This window comes from Dermacentor silvarum, unplaced genomic scaffold (assembly GCF_013339745.2).
Source record: "Dermacentor silvarum isolate Dsil-2018 unplaced genomic scaffold, BIME_Dsil_1.4 Seq941, whole genome shotgun sequence".
Classification (NCBI taxonomy): Eukaryota; Metazoa; Arthropoda; class Arachnida; order Ixodida; family Ixodidae; genus Dermacentor; species Dermacentor silvarum.
This window is the reverse complement of record NW_023606996.1, coordinates 29,846-49,344: the sequence shown is the minus strand read 5'-3', so window position 1 is coordinate 49,344 and position 19,499 is coordinate 29,846. Positions and strand designations below refer to the sequence as shown.

Genomic DNA, 19,499 nt, shown 5'->3' with positions numbered 1-19,499 from the left:
TTGTTTGATGACCCCTACACCCCTTGCTGTAACTGATCAGTCATGCCTATAACTGTCCTTTGTGTCTGTATAATAGTGCCATTGTCTGAATGCAACATTTGACAGTCAACACATGCTTGTTGACATTGAACGGGAGTTTGTGAACAGGGCTTGACTGCAGTGCATGTTTGTTGTGGTCACTGCTACACTTGGCTCCTTGCGATGTTTGCATGTGCAACTTTTGTTGAATAGCTCGCTGCCTTTTGTCAAACTCTTTGCTCATGTTTGTCTTGATCTTTGTAGCCGTAGAACCACCCACCCGGCATCCGTCTAAGCCTAGGCGCATTGGAAAAGGTAACACCATCCCGTACTAATATACACTTGCATGCCTTCTCTATTGCCCTGCGTGTTCCTTTACTCAGTAATAATTTGATGTATTAAAAGTGTTAAATGTAGTACATACTAATACCTGCAATAATGATTAGTAATATTTAGTGTACTTAATGTTATACCAAAGTGCATTCTAATGGTAATAACGCTTTAATTATACAGCATGTATAAACCAGACTATAAGTCGAGATATTCTCTAAAAAAAGCAGGATAATGTTGCCCCTCATCTTATAGGGCGGTCTTTAGCAAAATGTCAGCCGTCGTCTGGCAACCTACGGCATGCATGCTGGTGAATGCATAGCCAAAGTCATATCTATATTCAAACATGATTCCTGCAATTTTTTTTTTCTTGATGCACCTTCTTGTGTGCTTGTGTGCTCTTTTGCGACCTACCTCATGCGTGATTTTTGTTTTCTGTCTGGCGACTGATACGAGTTTCGGCATGAGGAGGCTAGTTTTCAAAGGCATTCAAGATAAAAGTTGTAGGCTTCACCAAAGCGAACAGCAGCATGGCCGTTCAGCGCCAGTTTGGCGTTTCTTAAAGAGAGAGCTTGTGATATTGGCGTGCACAAAAAAAGGAGCACTATCACCGTGCAACCCACGTAAAATGGGATTTCGTAGGTGTCCTGCAGTGCATTCATAGCTTAAGGACGACCGGTGCTACCACTGACTAAGACGTGATTACCGGTGACTAACACGTGACTACTGGAGACTCTAGCTATGATGATGGATGAACGATGCCGTTGCGAAAATAAGCACTTACCGACATTTTTTTCTTTATTTTCATTTAGAGGTAAGGGGTCGACAATATTCTGGTTTATATGGTAGTAGCACTACTGGATCAAGTTTGTTCGTAAATGTCATGGTGGCAGTGGTAATGGTGGTGATGCGCGGATGTTTTTACAATTTCGAACTGCCCTAATTCTCATTTAACTTAATTTTATTTGGTCATAACAAAAAGACAGCGTACCAGGAAACTGAACTTGCAACTGGGTGAACATTGTTTCTACGCTGTATTGTAGTGAAAGCACATTGGTCACTGCAATACTTTGCATTCCTACATTAGCGTTCCTTTTGTAATAATCTGGAGAAATTTCATTCTGTGACAGGAGGTATGCCTTAAATGATTGCTGTTTAAGTTAGGCTATAGGGATACTATTTTCGTATATATCGCTTTACTTCCGAAAGGCTGAAAAGAAGAGGGGAGAGAGAGAGACTTTTGGCTAGCCCTCCAGCTCCTAGCTCCTCAATATAAACATAGCTAGCATATAGAGAAGATTATCATGCGCTAGTTACACTATATAATGGATAATTCTGCTCTGTTAATGCTGCCAAGGAAAGTAGGGTTTGGTTATTAAGCTGCCATGAGAGATAAGCACCTTAATGTTACTCATATCAGCATTCACTTAATTTTCAGTTCACTTTTGAGTAGAAATTCTCCTTTTTGTGTGTCTGCCACTATCCTGGCTTTTTTTTTTCTCTTACTGGCTGTGCTACATGTCACGATCAGATGTAATCTTTCTAGAGAGGCCAGTTAGTATAATGGCAATAACGTTTAGAAAGTTGAAGAACAACAGAGCACGTGGTTGTGTAGTGCAGACAGTGCTAAGCAAGGCAGCGGCGAAAGCTGCAGAAGCTGTGACTAAACTGTGCAGGTATATGCAAGAAAACGGCCGACGCCGGTGACTGCAATGATGTATATGCTCGGTGGTTCTACGACGTAAAGAGCGGTGTCTGCCTACCATTTGTGTACACCGGCTGCGGAGGCAATAAGAACCGGTTCAAGTCGCCTGAAATCTGCATGAAGTTCTGCTCTGGGGTTACAAGTAGGTGGAGGTGGCCCATCAAATGTTTCTCGCATGTAGATATGGAAGCTCTGCTCTGATACGTGCTGCATGCTTGTGCATGTGCTAATGCGAGCTGACTGCTGTTGCATGAACTGTGATATGAGCAGGAAGTAGTACATTCTGTGGTTGCTGCATGGAACTAACTGAAAAGGCGTGCTAAGTTTCAGAATGTTAAGGATGGTAATCTGGAGTCTTAAGAGATGCTGCTTCAGCTTGCATCAGCTTTACGGCACATCGCATGTCGCAGCTGCATCGGTACCACTGATGAAGTCGCATGGGCTGTACCTGCCTTGTGCAGTAGTTTTACAGAGTGAGTTATTTAGGGTGCGTCAGCCAATGTTTATGGTATCTGGCGCAGATGCCAATGTTATGTTTTCTTGGTAGAAAAAGCTGCCATAAAGAAGAAACTGCCTCCAGATAGTATTCAATCCTGAGTTCATGACATGTGAGGCGTCGTGCTTGTTTGGAGTTGTCATCGTTGTGCGGCCACGGTCATCATTATCAATAACATATTGTCCTCATAATTGCCGTGCTGTTGATGTCATTGCTGTCCTCGTTGTCTTTATGGCATCGTTGGCTGTCATTGTCATGCCATATAATTTCAGTAGTTTTTGTGTTGGTGTCATCTTTGTGGTCATCTTCTTCGCTGCAATGTTGATGTCATTGTCTTTGTCATCATTAAGGCAGCTTTGGCTGTTTTAGGTGGCACTCGAGCCTTTCTTTTGAGCATCTGTGCACAATTTTTATGATTAGCATACGTGGTGAGAGAGGCCCGTGCATGAGCATGCTTCCCATTGGTGTTGCTTTTTACACATTATCAAATGCGTTCATAGGATGGGCAATAAAAACATGCATTAACGGGTAGTACCCTCACCCCTATGAGCCAGTTTTATTGAGTTACATGAAAACAAAAGCATTAATTACCAAATTATATCATTATACCCGAGATTAGAAAGCTTGAGCTAGTTTAAAATTCACATTTTCTTTAGAATAGTTTGTGTAATGGAAGTAGTCAGTCAGGTGGAAACAGACAGTCTTTCCTTTTTTAACCTGCGTGCAGACATATATTACAGTGCACGAAAGCCTGTCGTTATACTATGGAACGCTGAAAAGCTCCTATGACAAAACTGGAATGATCAACTAAAGTTTTTCGTAAAGAGTAAATACTAACAGGAAGATAAAACATTTGTAGAAACACTCTAAGTAACAGCAGGACTGAACATATAAGGGCTGCTGAGTATCAATTTAAAACGCCTATATTATTAAAATTTTTCATAACCATAAGAGACATGGAGATGCAGTTAAAAAAAGAAAAGAAAAAAAAAAGAAAAGAAAAGGATTCTAGACATTTTTTGTAAGCTGTATGACAAGGAATTCTGGCACGGCTGTGGACATCTTGAATAAGGGGACATTTTTGTGACAGTAAGATCGAGTGAGGGATTTAACCGTTAGTAGTGTTCAGAGCTGTCAGCAAAAGCATGCCCACATTTCATTTTGTAATAGCTTTAACAGCTCTGTGCACTTTCATCTGTCAACTTGCACTAATCATGGCTAGCAATCGTTCACTAGAGCTTGGAAACCAGCACACAAAGCTCACAACTCTCAATGACATTCTGGCTCACGCATTGTTTCCTAATGAAGCTGAGTTCCTCACCTAGCAGAACCGCACCCTGAGGCACTGCTTTGATCCTGGTGCTTGCAGTGGACACCCCCGAACACGAAGTCAGTAAAGCCGACTCGGACGATAAACAGATGCCACCGTCTCCTCGGGAGCGCGAGAGACCAGACGAAGAGTTGGACCCACGCGTGAAGCCACCGATGATGGTCACGCCATTTCCGGTACCGTTCCCCTTGACACCGGCAGCTCCACCGCAGACGCCAGCACCGGAGTGCCTGCCATCAAACTGCGAGGATCTGCAGTGTCCCCTTGGGAAGAACCAGACTGTGGACCACCGTGGTTGCGTCCAGTGCCGCTGCAGCAACCCTTGCGAGGTAGGTGTTTATCTGTTGTCATTGTCAACAAATATGACCTGCAGGTTCTGTGGAGAATAGGCTGAGAATGAGGCCATAGAGGTGAACAGAAAGAAAGAGATAGCAAAAAGAAAAAGGGAGTATACCTGGGGTGGGAGTGCTAGGAAAATGGTAAAAGAAAAAAGATAAGCCATTCAGTCACAACTTAATTATGACTGACAGTTGTTAAGGGGCTACTAAACAGAAATATGAAGTGTAGCTGGTTTAGTTAATCATGAGTCTGGACAATATCGAGAAGGATAAGTCCCAGCACGAGCAGAGGCTTGGAAATCCGGTAGATGCGCAAGAACGAAAGACAAATGGTGACCAAAGATGGAAGTACAGTTAAACCTTGAAATAATAAACTTCATGAAATTGAAGTGTTTAGCATTTTATAACTTCTTTTCCATAGAACACCATGTATTTAGAACCTCAATATAATGAAGTGTGTTTATACACGATTTCAATATAATGAAATTTCACTTTGTGGAATCAAAGCCACTGGAAACTTGGCTCTCACGTATCTGTCACCAAATTTTCCGACACGGAATGCCTTTAAGATTTCTGCCGTTCTCTGATCATGGTGGTATTCTAAGCCGGCTGTGGCTTCGAATCATGGTTCGCACCTATATCCATTAAAGTGCATAATTATACTAGAGCTTCTTTTATTGATTAAATCATTCCTATATGCTTGCCAAAATCACTATTCAGTTTGAATGTCTCAGTAAAGTGCAGTGGGTGATTCTAATAGATTGATTGTAGTGCTATACTGAAACCTGTATCATAAAAATTACACCCACAGATGTGTTATGCATTGTCAGTTTATGTTGTAAGAAACATTTTAGAAGATAAGCAGGTTTCCAAGTTCCCTTTACATCTGCGTTAAGAATAGTCTGCTCTACATCGAAGCATCATATGACACTTATCAAAGAGACAGGCTTTGCATATGAGTCAAGAATGATGACCGCAACTTTAGTTGTTCGCATCTTTTTTTGCAGACCTTTTCGTGCCACGAAGAAGAGCTTTGCAGGATTGAGGCATACCGAAGTGCCGACGGCAGCCCCAACTATCGTCCGGTGTGTCGCCTAGGTGAGTGTTTGCCAAGACTTTTATTGTGCTTTTGCTTTGCCCGTCTTCTGCTTTGTGTGTTTATACTCTGAACTGCCCCATGGCAGTCCTTTGAGCCAATGTGTTGCATAGCTTGGTTTTCAAACATTTCACATTGAGGAAACAGGAGTCATGGAACAGGGCAAAATGAAAAACAAATCACCTGACATGGGCACTCAGGGGGGCAGTGTCACTTGCCACTGAAATGTGCCATAATCATTCTGAGGCATCAGAATAACACTGTTGTAAAGCAGTCAGTAGAAGTACTGGGAAATGCTCCAGCAGCACCCGCCGCGGTGGCTCAGTTAGCTAAGGCGTTGTGCTGCTGAGCACGAGATCGCGGGATCGAATCCCGGCCGTGGCGGCCGCATTCGATGGAGGCGAAATGCAAAAACGCCCGTGTGCTTGCGTTGTATTGCACGTTAGAGAACCCCAGGTGGTCAAAATTAATCCGCAGCCTTCCACTACGGCGTGCCTCATAATCACAACTGGTTTTGGCACGTAAAACCCCAGAAAGAAGAAAAAGAATGTTCCAGCAGCAGCTCTTTGCCGCGTCAAAAGCTGCACTTCATGTGAACTTTGTCCCTGCAAATTTTTAGTCACAATTGTGTTATTTTTTGGGAAGTATAACAGTGAGCTATGTTTTATCCACAAGAGTGTAAAGGAGTTAACTTGGCATCAGTACAACCTTAATTCAGTAAACCTCAATTTCATTGCAAAGTACAGGCCGATAAGACGTAGTGTTTGCCAAGTGCTATTCCTGTGAATGTGTGTTTCTTCACGACAAGGTGTGCGCATTGCCATTGAATAATAAAATTTGTATGTCATGTGTTACTGTTTTGATAAATTAGGGCTGAATGAGACCAATAAGACAAGCCGAAATAAATAGTTTAAGCGCTATGACATTGGTTGGTAAAAGTGTTCCGCTGATCCAGTTTTTGTATATCACTGTTACATTCAACAGTGAACAAGGTAATGCCTGGTGTCCTCTGTTTCTTTTACCATTTCTTGCATCGAAGCTGAAGGAGCACTGACACAACATGTTTTGCTCGTCAAATTTTTTTTTTGCATTAAATGAAGTTTCAAGAAGGCCCTATAAACTCTAAAAAAATTTACTGGTAAGCATAAGAGTCCCCTGGATAACTTATTATAATACTTGTTTCTGTAAAACAATTCTTGCTTCGATACTCAGAAGGTGGATGCCTCACTCTTTCTGCCATCGCTGCGGCTGCTACACACGAGCGCAGGGCTAAGATATTCATGCAGCTGTCTTGTTTATATTTTTACGAGCGATGCCATCACACTTAGTCTTGCTGCTACATGAAATCAGCAAATCTTGCTCGGTCTCACAACATCGTGATAACGCACACGATGCCAGGTCCACCATTTTGAGACCAACATAACTGTCAAATTAAAATATGCAACATTTCTCAACCGTTGAACGTTGCCCCAAGATAAAATGAACGTTGCCCCAAGATAAAATTAGAGGACGCTTGAGCTTCGCCTTTAAGAGTGGAACGCGATAGCGTTATCGGACTCCGTTTGCATCACATTTTTCTTTATGAGTAGGCTTCACTGCAACACACAACGTGGGAAAGCCAGCTTACAAAGACCAAGTTTAAACTGATTCCCTTAATATCGGCTTCACTTTTAAATGCAAATGCATTGCTGGGAAGACGTTTTTTCAGGGACCCTTTTTATTATTTTATTAATTGTTTTTTGTTGCCCGGAGGCGCACGCGTGTCCAAAATTTAGAAAGGCTCGGTTTTCAACATTCTCCTCAATGTTGCCTAAAACCAAAGTACAGCGAAACACCATCAGAATTGGTGGACGCTTAAGCTTCGCCTTTAAGAGTGGAACGCGATAGCATTCAAAGATCCCTGGCTGCTTATCAGGCTTTTTTCTCGTATATTCAAATTACAATCCGACGCTATCACGTCTGTAGGTTGTGGTTAAGTCGTACTTTACGATTTTTCTGACGGATTTTACTTTGAGAAATTCAATTTTTGTTCACTAACGCCATACCCCATGCGGAGGGCCTGAGTGGTCAGGGTGGTTCGGGATGATGTGGTTCGGCATGATTACTTCCACCAGACGCCGATACTTAACGGCGACGCCGGATTTCCTGCGACACGGGGCCCTTAACACTATCGCATTAATATTTGCCAAGTCTCATCCTTTTACGTGTGAGAAGTATTCTGTAGAATTTCTACAACTTGAAAAACAAACAATATAATATTTTAAACAAATGGGTCACATATAAAGAAAAAAGAAAACTGCACTTTCTGCAAACCAAACAAACATTCTAAACACCATCACGAGAGCATTTCAGCAGGAACATGAAAAGGAGCAGAAGTATGTGAAGCTGCAGAACAACACTGGCACAAATTCGTTAGCGGTAAAATTGACGTGTTTCTGCTGTAGCTCGAGGCGACACTTTTGACATGTGCGATTTCACTGTAACAAGCGTTTTTCTCATCGAACAGTGAACAAGCCCGGCCACTGCCCCGTAGCCGAAGTCGAGGCACAGCCTGCAGCTGTGGTCCGAGCCGACTGCCGAGATGTTTGCCGAGTGGACGCCGACTGTCCCGATATCCGCAAGTGCTGCTACAACGGCTGTGCTCACGTCTGCGTCCAGGCTGTCGTTACTGGTGGGACTGTGTTTTTTTGCCTTAAGAATCGCTTCTTTCATCACATTGGTTGTGTACTAAGAGTGTGTGAATATTTGAAATTTGAAATACAAATTGAATACATAATCCCTGCTAGCCAAATCATACTTGTTTTGAGAATTCACAACTTGAAGTTGGCTAACATTTGATATTTTTCGAATATATAAGAGATAAATGCACTTATTGAAATCTCGAGAAAAATAGAACAATATTTGTGAGGACTGTTCCGAATGATTCTGGTGCTGAATAGCTGAAGTTGGTTGCGCAGAGGCACCAGTTTCTGAGCGACCACACAGTGCAGATAGCTTCTGGTGAATAATTTCTAGTCACTCAGTGAGAATGCCTCGCTTTTAGGCAGCGTGTATGTGAATTTGATCCAACTTATTATTTGGTCAGTCTTACCATGTTTGCATTCCTTTGAACAATGTGCAGCGATTCAGTAACCAACTTTTCTCCTTCAGTGAACACAACACTCTTAAGTGCATCTAGCAACATACTGTTTTCTTGTTTTATTACTGTCATTGCCACGGTACTCCATATAGTAATTGAAAGCAATTGTTTATCATTTACAAGCTCCTCAGTTGTTCAGATGTGTAAAAGCCCTAGCAAAAATTCTAATACAAAAACTAATTGCCTATTAGGTTATTGACACTAATACAGTCTATTAGGTCTATTAGTGTATTAGTCTAATAGATATTGGTGTATTAGTCTAATAGGCCTATTAGTCTAGCAGGTCTATTAGTGTATTAGTCTAATAGGCCTATTAGTGTTAGTCTAATAGGTTTATTGCTGTGAAAGAAAATGTTGCGATGCACCAGATAACGAAAAACAGGTAAAATTGCTAGAAGCATTTATTAGCACAGCATGTTTTTTTACAGATTCCTCTTTCGAGATCTTCGTCAGGTCAGCAATCTTGATTGAGAGCTTTTCTTTGACTTCGACCAGAGGACGTCCTTTTGAGGAAGTGGTTAAAATACCTGGGCACAAAAATACACACATATAGAAACAGTTGAAAGCAGGGGTGCTAGTTCTACCACTAAACGTTAATGTGGCACTATTTGCTTCCAAATTAGAATAATGTGGATCGCCAATATTTTAGGGCAGTTGATGTATGCTAGCTCAAAATGTTTATCATAATAAAAAATGACGCTACCTGACATGACAGGACAATTATAAAGCACACAAAATCAACATAAGATGTGTGTTCCATCGAAACTGTAGACAGATAGGAACTCTAGGCAGAAATCTTGCCCAGCATTGTTGGAAACAGGCATGTTATTGCTGCAACGCACACAGCAATCGGCCCGACGGCACTGTACTTACGTCCACTGTCAGGATAAAAAAAAAGAAGAAAACGCTTCATACTGTACTACAGAAGCATAAATAGGAAGTATAATTACCTCGAAATGGTAAATCGGCGCCGGGGAAGACGTTGCACATGATGCACGCTGATAGATCTACAAAGCCGCGAAGGACAGGGGTAAAACAGTTGCCTTGCGTTGTTTTGAAGCATTAACAGCAGCCATAGATAAAACTATCCAAATATACTACTGTACGAATGAGATTGAGTTAAAAGTCATTGTAATAAGCAAACACTTTCTTTTACAGAGAGTACCCCCTCACAGGCGTCTACAACAACGCAGACTCCAATTCTAACTCCTGAGCCAACAAAAGAAGGTAAAACGCTTACTCATTTTTAATACCTGTACCTACTTGCACCAAAAAACAGCTTTGCCTAAAAAAACCTGCAGAAATGGGACTAGGGTTAGTGAGCATAACATTTAACAATAGGGTTCATTGTAGTGTGACCTTAGGATCTGATCTATGGCGTTACGACGAAAACAGATTCACGAGTCGGTTAATTTGATTCAGAATAATCTAACTTGGTTTCTTGCAGACCTGTCTCCGCACGGGCACCGGCCGTCGGAAATGGCAGCACACGCAAAGCCCGAGGTGACAGCCAACGCCGGCTCTGACGTGACGCTGTCGTGCCTCGACCGGCCGTTCCTGATAGTGTCCGTCACGTGGACCTTCCGAGATGAGTCGGTCGAGAGCAATGAGGGGCGCTTCAAGATCTTGGTCGACGGCTCGTTGCACATCTCCCAGCTGACGGGCGACGATGCAGGCCCCTACCGCTGCACTGCCGACGACGGGCACCAGCAGGTGTCACATGTCACCAACCTCGTTGTTTTCGGTGAGTTCAGAAGGAGGTATCCATAGTGCATTCTTCTTTCTTTTCCTCACCAGCAAACTTCAGCAAACTTTGTCAAACCTGGTTGCGGCAGTTCTCATCATCAAGCTGCGTCAATGCAAAGCTGCGTCAATGCATTCCTGACATTGCAGCTGCGTTTGACTGCAAATTGGTAATGTTAAAAGTACTGTTGCATGAAGGTGCATGCAATGTGGGCCTCAGCAGTTTTACACAGAGTGTGCAACAAATAAAACATGGTAACCTGAGTGCACGGCTTTGTGTACTTAGGTTTGTGCATGGCTTCGTGACAGTGAAGAGTGTGCTGAAGGCAGCGCGCTCACACCGTCACATTTAATTTGACGCTGGCAGTTCGGCCCTTTTGTATCCGTGCTGTTTCAGGCATGTGCCTGAAACAGGTCGTTGCTGTTCCCATTGTTAGTCCTTCTGGTCTAAGTCTCGCAGCACTACACTTATTTTTCAGAGGGTAAACGGCGAGATTTGTCTCCCGAGTTGGAAACTCTGAGAGTACAATGGTTGGCTTGAATCATGCACAGTGAAGTACACATAATTTGGTGGAGCTGAAAAAAAATTTCAGAGAAAAAAAAAAAAAAGAAATGCCGTGTGGCAAAGCCAGCTTTGCATGAGCATTTATTTGATTCATCTGCTGTGTTGCCTCTGTAGTGGCACTGAGCATGAAGTAATGGTTTTGATTGCAAGCTTTGGTATGCTGCACTCCAGTAGAGGAGGGTGGGGGCAAATGTAGAAACGCTTTAAGTTTTTGTCCAAATGCACACTCTGTATTGTATGGTAAAAGCAACCCAGATGGTCTTAATTAATCGAGAGCCCCTCAATGTGGCATGTCTTCCATAGCCAGAGTGTGAATTTAGGACAAAAACTGCATTCGTCGATCAGGTGGTCTGTATTTGTGCATGGTCATTTGGGATGCTAGCTGCTACAAATGCTATAACAAAGGAAAGTATAGTACTTGGTATGACTTGGTGCACATTGTGTTATTTTACCTTCGTGTAAAGTTCACCCGACTGCATGCCCAGGTGGTACTAACACTGCATGCAAAATCCGTGCATTTTGGTTGTGCATGGTACTGTGTGTGATTATTAATGTTTAAACACTTCCAGCTGCTTTTTAGTGCAAGGGATGTCGCTATTTGTAGTTTAAAATTTAGTCAAAATTTGTAGTCTATTAACACTGTGTAAAGGTGCAAAAATGTTTGGTGTATAACTGCCAACAAGAGGAGGTCTCAAAGTAAACCTTTTAAGGGATCCTCCTATCATTACTGCTTTAACTGATTACATAACAAGGCAGGTGAATAACTTAGCAGCAGGCTTACAATTAAGGGATTAAAAATGCAGAAGCTAAAAATAAGCAGTATATAAACTAAACTAGTACAATTAACACAGTTTCAAACATTTTGATACTATATACAAGATATACACACATCGAGAGAGAAGGAGAGAAACAGAAAGAAAAAAAAAATGCTTGGTGTATTTAGATTTATAACTGAACATTCAAACAAACTCTCATTAATGATATAAAATGCCTAGCTCATTGTACTTGTGTATTCTTGGCTGGGGAAAAGAAATGTATAGCTATAACTTTCTTGAAGCGACAAGAATAGTGGGGTACGAGGGGCTTGATTTTTTGTTAGTCACAACCACACAAAGTTGCCAATGTAGAGAAAGCTTGACTTTATGTGGTTGGGACCAACTTTTCTAAAGCGATAGCAAAAATTCAGACATGAAGTGGGGCTTATCTTATAAGTGAAATAGCACTGCGGTTATGAGCTAGACATGAAACACATGATTACCGAGTCAGTGCGATAATCTACGGACCAGCTGCCATATAAAGTTGCCCTGTCTCCTTCAAATCAATACGCCAGCCATGCCATGGTTCTGCACATACCATGAACCACACATATTTTTTTTGCCGACCTTTTATGCTGGCTGATCTGTAAATCTCCTTGACCTGCCAGAGGAGGGTGGTCCGATAACCTGGTCTTGAATATACTTTGGTAGACTACAGCATTCTAGCCAGTTTGTCTTCCGTTGTTGTAAGCAGGCCTTATTCTTTTTCATAGCATTAACTTATTGCTTAGTAGAAGGCTTTCATCAATCTTAATTTACATGGAAAGCACCTCTGCCAGTACAATATTTTCAGCATTATTGTAAGCTTCAAGTTCAAGCTGCTGAAAAGAAATCACTTGACGTCGAAATATTCTTGTCCTGAGCTAACCTGTAACTCCAATGCTAGGGCACAGGGTCTTGAGGTGACCTGATTGCTACGTGCATTCTAACACTAACATTGCAAATGAAAGGGCATAGAAAAGTGTAGATGTGCAACCTGGAGCTAATATACAAATGAATGCTATTCTGCACCATGCACTAAATGCACAAAATTTGCAAGCTGTATGCAGTACACAAAAGAGTGGTGGCTTGCATCTTTGTCCAGTCCGTTAGGTTAAGAGAGTGAATATTTAGATTGGCAGTTTTGCAGAAAACATGAGACGCCAACTACGCTTGTTATTTTGTAGCTTCTCATCACTTTCTTAGCCCTACGACACCCTTGCCTCATACCTTTCTATTTTGCCCTTCATTTTGTGTTGGAGTAGTACTTCAGTTGTAGGTCAGTAGTCGAACCTCTATATAACGAAATATTGGATATAATGAAACATTGGATATAACAAAGTAAGTTAGAAATGTTTCTCATCAATATTGGCATGTAGTGAATGTAACATAGAATATAGTGAATATAACAAAGATGTTTTCACAATGGATGCGACTTCGTTATGACGAGGTTCAGCTGCGTAGTGCATTTACTCTTTTCTACGTACTGTCTTGTGCATGTTGGAATGCTGCAAGGTATCTTGAATGAGTTGCCTGTTTTGATAGTGTGCTTTGTTGTAGCATAAACAGCACACCACTGTTAAACACTACACTAACCCTGCATGCACCTTCCCCTCTCTCATTTTCCTCCTTGCAACCCATTTCCTGTCCCCCTCGACGCATGGTTCCTGCCACCACAAAACTCGCCGTCACTAACCCCTACCAGTGCCGGCGACAATCAGGCCCTCGAGCGCGACGGTGACCGTGACCGTGTCAAGCACGGCACGGCTGGCATGCTTGGCCGTTGGCTACCCGACTCCCGTCGTACAATGGTACCGGCACGGCAAGCAGCTGCCGCAGCGGAGCGCGCGCTACGCCCAGCTAGCGGACTTCACGCTCGCCATCCAAAACGTCACGCTCGAAGACGAGGACATTTACATGTGCCGCGCGTACAACTACCATGGCAAGCCGGCCGTCTGGAAGGTGTCCCTCTCCGTGCTGCCGTTGAGTCGGGAGCCGACAGTGCCGGGACGCCGGCGGCGCCGCGGTCATGGCTCACGGGATTCATCATTCCGGCGCACAGGCAGGAAAATATACCTGACCGGCAACGGTGCGTAGCAACGCACAGGGGCGCGAGAGGATGGGAGCGGTCACTCTATACTCAGCGTGACCGGCAGCCTGTCTTATCGCGATGGCCATGCTTTGAGTTAGTTGTATATGAAATTCAGGAAACTGTGTAGCTAGTGCGCCTCACTTCAGACTTTTTTTTTTTTTTTTTGTCCTTAGGTCGTTGTCATGGCAAGAATGGTTTATGTGCATTTGAGCACAAATTGAGCACATTATATCTTCCAGAGTATCATCTGCCTTAGCAAAGTTTTCAGTGTGTTCTTGAATCGCTATACAGATTGCAGATTACAGGCAACCATAACTTCTTCGATTGCTTGTCAAAGGAACGCAAAGTGTGAGGCTGTTACTGAACTACATTTCAGGAAGCTATCTGACGTCTTGGAGCTCATGGAAGATTACAATTTGAGTAAGAAATGGCGAGGCTTAAGAAGTAATTTATTGCAATCGTAAATTTAAGTGATAGAGTTCGAGCCTCTGGCACAAGGTGCAGCACAGGAGAATTCTAGTTAGCCTGACACCGGCTTTTTGTATCACAATGTCTGTACATATGTATGCACATGCTTTTCATAACATAAAGACATAGCCATACAGGATCTGTTTTCCTTTTCATTTTCTGACCAAGTTTTTGTGGCCAATCAAGAACTTGACGCAGTAGCTGCCTGTGCAACTTTAGAAGTTACGAACTGCCACGTTCACAATAAACATCCATCTTTATTAACTGAATTTTTGTCACTTCGAAGACGGCACAGATGGCAGCGCCATGTCTTTCTGGTTGGTAGCCAAAAGGATCATAAAGGCAGGACCATACTGAAATTGGTTACTTCGCTCATTCTGCAACCTGAACAGGCAGCGTGAGTATGTCGCTGCAAGACAATTTGCGTTACAACGCTGGTGGGAAGATACACCGTGCATCTTAGGTCTTTCCACTATAGCATTCATGCACGAATGGATTGCCGAGATGTAGGCTGAGCAGGGATCATCCCAAACTTCTGAGGTTTAGCTCGTCGCCAAAAGTGCGTGAGCTGCAGTTCATTGCAGTTACGGTGCACCTTCCCCAGCAGAGCCAAAATGCACAAAACAGAATAAAAGACTTGTGAAAGCCAAGTGTACATATGTCACTTCCAATAGGCCAGTGTTGTATATTTGAAGAGTATCTGTCACTTGGTCTTGTGCGTCTGGGAAGGTACGTGTTTGGCTTAACTTGGCTTAACTGCTTGGAAAGAGATTGGAATATAAAGTGCAATATGAACGGTAGTAAAGTTACTCTGCAGTAAGGTTGCTTAAGCTTGCTTCTGAGGCATGTCAGCTAGACACTTATAGAGGATGATAGCTTGACGCTTTTTACAAGTTAACAAACTTCATAGTGAAAGGTGGGTGCTTTACGCAGATCTGTGCTACATATTTAAGCGCTAAAAGCTAAAATGTGCTGCTTTTGTGACAAAATTCCACACAACGAAATGGTGGGAATAGGTTAGCATGGTGACATTAGAGTTTGTCAATTAGTGTACATTATGTTCTTAATATCAAAAAGATTGTGTTGCCAAAAGCAAGCACACTTACATGTCACGAAAGAGAATAGCTCTGTAGAATGTGATTTTATCATGGTACTTTTAGACAGACAATGTTGCAGTTTTGCAAGCCTTTCTATCTGTTGATGTTAGTTAAATTTTTTCTCCCAGGACATCCAGGCAGAGGATTCTTCAATGTGTCGTCGCCGTACGGTGACACTTTGCAATCAGGGAGGCCAACTTACATAGGTTTATTAGAAAAAAGTAGGATACATCGACTAGCGGCAGCCGATTATCTTCTCCCTCGCTTCGACCCTCTCATGTCTACACATCTACACACTCTTTTAAAGTACCATTGCGAATTGGGATGGTACCCTTATTTTACCCCTTATTTTGATGGGTACACAAATTCTACCCATAAGTTCTTGTACATGACATGTCTTTTCAAAGTAGGTGGTACCGCCAACAATCCACATTGTTACCGCCTCCTTTTCTAGTCCGGTTGTTGGAACACACAGCCCAACACCTAAATGAATGTCACATGGCCCTCTTGCTTGTAGTTCACACACCTCGGTGCAACTGGCATGCCCCGCGAACACATAGATCATCCCATGAGCCACCAAACCCAGACATTCTGCAGAATCATACTTGCTTGTGACGTTGCCGCCAGGTCTCTCGTTACGTACATATGCTTGACGGCGTAAACTGTGTAGTATCTCCCACACTGAAACGGAAATGCCGCCACCTCCATCCGTGCTTGTGTTTGTGTTAGCCCACAAGAACGTGCCTATATGCTGCTGAGTGTGACACGCACGCGGTGAGGTGGCTGCTTGGCCTCCCTAAATGCAGAATGCTGCCGGACGGCGATGAAGATGCTTGGAAGAATCGTCTGCCTGGAAGTCCTGGGAGAAGCAACTTAACTATGTGTTTCATAATATACAATGGGATGCACTGCCAGCTAGCACTGATTTGTAGTCCAATAGCTATATAACATTTCATGGCTGCAGATGAAAAAAAAAAAAAAAAAAATTGGCATTCTGCCTCATCTGGTTTGTGCATGCAATCAACATGTGATAGCCTGACCTTAGTGGGACAGCAATATTGGTTTGCATTATCTGAAAGTACAAATTAAAGGAAGTCTCTAATAAGCTCCTAACAATTGTATGGCTACTTTGCGGGATGTTGTTATCATGCCCAAATTAAAAAGCAGGCTGAAATAACCTCTTCACATAAACTTCACATTGTGCACAGACCTTGAACGAGAGGATGGCACACATACATATATACTAGTTAATTGCTTGTGTGTGTCAATTACACATAGAACTATGTACAGTCTAACGTCGTCATAATAAAGTTGCATCCGGCACGCAAATACGTTCACTATATATTCAATATACATTACAATCATATATTCATTACACGTTGATATTGGTGAGAAACGTTTCAGATTGACTCTGTTATATCCAATAATATGTCATGTCTGGCTTCGTTATGTCGAGGCTCAACAATATATAAATGCGTCAAACCTGCATAAGTTTCACAGTGGCCATAGATGCTCACAGTGTGTGCAGAAATGTACAGTGCACATACAGACAATGAATGAGAACGTGAGACACACACTTGGTCTGTCATCTGTGTTTACTGTATAGCACATCCAAACATGTCAAACCAACTGGATTAGCCTTGTGGCACATCATCCAGAGTAACCAGCCTTGATATAGCGAAGGTTCACTGCATTAAGATGACGCTGCGCTTGTGAGGGGTTACTGTGAAGAAGGAAGGCAGCTGCTCATAAAACAGTTGCCACTGGCACTTCTTTTTGCATGGCTGCACTTGGCTTTCATGCATACTCGTATGACTTTAATCATCATCATCATCAGCCTATATTTATGTTCACTGCAGGACGAAGGCCTCTCCCTGTGATCACCAATTACCCCTGTCTTGCGCTAGCTGATTACAGCTTGAGCCTGCAAATTTCCTAACTTCATCACCCCACCTAGTTTTCTGCCGTCCTTGACTGCGCTTCCCTTCTCTTGGTATCCATTCTGTAACTCTAATGGTCCACTGGTTATCCTTCCTACGCATTACATGGCCTGCCCAGCTTCATGACTTTAATACTGAACATTTATTTCTTGTATAGAGGTTCATCCATGAAATAAAATTGGAGGAATTGTGGCGCTTAAAGGGACACTAAAGGAAAATGTGAAGTCGAGCTACGTCAATGGATTGTTTGTCTAGAAGCCTATAATCGTTTTCCGTGTGCCAACATATAGTTTTTGTTGCGTAGAAAATTGCCACCGAAGGTCCCGCCGCCGCTCCTAAATTTGAACTGCCCGTGCATGGATAAAATGGATTAGTTGACATAATCTTCATGTGACCGGCCTCTGTGCTACTATGAATCAGCCAGTGCCAATGTCACAGGAGAGATACCGCTGTGCACAACAGGTTGTACCACTCTGTTCTTCCAGTTTCGTCATTTTCTCACTTACAAAAGCTCTGTTCTCGATACGAACAATGAATTTGTTATTACAGAAGCCTAAGCCTTAAATATAGTTCGACAATATTTTCCTTTAGTTTCCCTTTAAGTGTTGAGAAAAATTAGTATAAAGCTAGGTGGTACAAGCACTAAACCCTGACTGGGAGTGCTCCCCAAGCCCAAGGTCTATAATTTAATAAATTAAGTAAAAGAAACAAGTTGGTTATAGCTAATATTGTGCAACTTTGTCAGTTCTTTGCTGACTCTTCCTGTTTGCACTGACTGATGGTGAAAAGGTCACAGACCTGCTATTGAGGCAGCATGGCCCCGAGGCTAAAGGCATTTTTTATGTCACCTCAGCAGCTCATTGTCCAGTCTGTCTGTTAAGCGAGGGGGATTTCTCAATTGGTGAGGCTTGATGCCAGTCAAGCCATGACTGACTGAAACATGAATATCTCCTTGCAAGCAGCTTCCATTGCGGGGTGTAAGCTGCGTGACTTTGGAAAGAATTAACACTGGGTGTATGTGCAAGCATGCATGCGTGTGGGGCAAGCATTTTCATTTCATAACTAAAGTCTCCATTGGGAGGTACTGAGTGATTGGTTTAGTGAATGCGGAAATGTTCCTGCTTCAAGCGCAGTATGACAGCGGTCGAGTTCAGGCACTCAGTGAACTCTTTTGCATCTCGTTGCAGAGGTCGTGACAGTCGACGTGGTGATAGCTACCGGTGAGAACCGTGTGGGGGCACCACTGCAGCTTGACTGCTATGTGACCGGCTCTCCCGAGCCACGCGTCTCCTGGCTGCATGACGGCAAGCAAGTCGAAACGGACAGTCATCATGTGCTCATGGAGAACCACACGCTGTTGATTCCGTCGGCGGCGATGTCAGACGGAGGCGAATACTCCTGTCAGGCGGACAATGGCCACAGCAATGAATCTGTCTCGGTTCACATCATCATGGACGGTAAGTCGTGCCATGAAAGTGACCTTTGTGGGGGTGGGGTCTCCTGGCTATTTTGTGCCACATCCCAGCAGACGCTGGCTTGCCCTCTTTCCATAGCATTCCTCCAGCCTACGGGATTTCGTAGAAATTGTCTCTAAGCATTACTGTTCTAAAGAACAAGATTGGGCAGTTGGTGTGGGTTCATAATTGTGTGCAGTGCAAAACAATCTCCAATGCTGGTAAAGCAACTATTTTCTTTACCTGTATGATTTTTTTTTCTTTGCCCATGTTCGCTTGCCTGTGTTAATTGCTTTGATTATTTGCTTTTGTTTGCCTTGTCATCTGCTAATTTACAGTTCTCTGCTTTTTCCCTAACCCGATGTAGCGCTGTAATAGAGCTGCAGTATGTATAAATGAATGAATTAATTGAGGACCGAGGGTTCAAACAGGAACAACACAAATCAACACTTGTCCTGCTTCAACCTTTGAACCTATTGCGTTTCTTCGCACATAGTCTTTAAGACACCTTTAAGACAGCTTTAAGGCACCTGAGCAAAGGAGATGACAAAGCACTTAGTCTGGCAGTATATAGAGTCATGGATTTTAGTAAATCGTATTTAACATAAGTGCACTTTTTAAGATTTTTCAGTTAGGTAGGCAACAGCAATGGGTTTCTTCTGTGTTGTTTAGAGAGTGCCAGCATTCAAGTGTAAAGCATGCCTCATAAGCCCGACTGCATGGGGTATCTCCACACAACATTTTTTTAATTAATAAGGAAGCATTCATAACACTTTAATCATAGCTTTCAGTATTTAAAAATACTTTTAGTTACATTCAGTAGCCCCTTTGCCGCAGCTTGCAAGCATGATAATATCATGAGCTGAAAAACTTGTCATGGAGTTACATTCTGAC

At 42.8% G+C, this 19,499-nt stretch overlaps 1 protein-coding gene across 1 annotated transcript in view; it reads left to right on the top strand.

Moving 5' to 3' along the window:
• Positions 1–19,499, top strand: part of LOC119435833 (papilin) — a 105,025-nt gene that overhangs the window by 80,788 nt on the left and 4,738 nt on the right. The window contains exons 33-41 of the mRNA XM_037702539.2: positions 283–333; positions 2,025–2,195; positions 3,919–4,208; positions 5,225–5,315; positions 7,820–7,984; positions 9,611–9,679; positions 9,900–10,196; positions 13,260–13,643; positions 18,339–18,608. Coding sequence (XP_037558467.1) covers positions 283–333; positions 2,025–2,195; positions 3,919–4,208; positions 5,225–5,315; positions 7,820–7,984; positions 9,611–9,679; positions 9,900–10,196; positions 13,260–13,643; positions 18,339–18,608 — 1,788 coding nt within the window. The remainder of the gene's footprint in view (positions 1–282; positions 334–2,024; positions 2,196–3,918; positions 4,209–5,224; positions 5,316–7,819; positions 7,985–9,610; positions 9,680–9,899; positions 10,197–13,259; positions 13,644–18,338; positions 18,609–19,499) is intronic.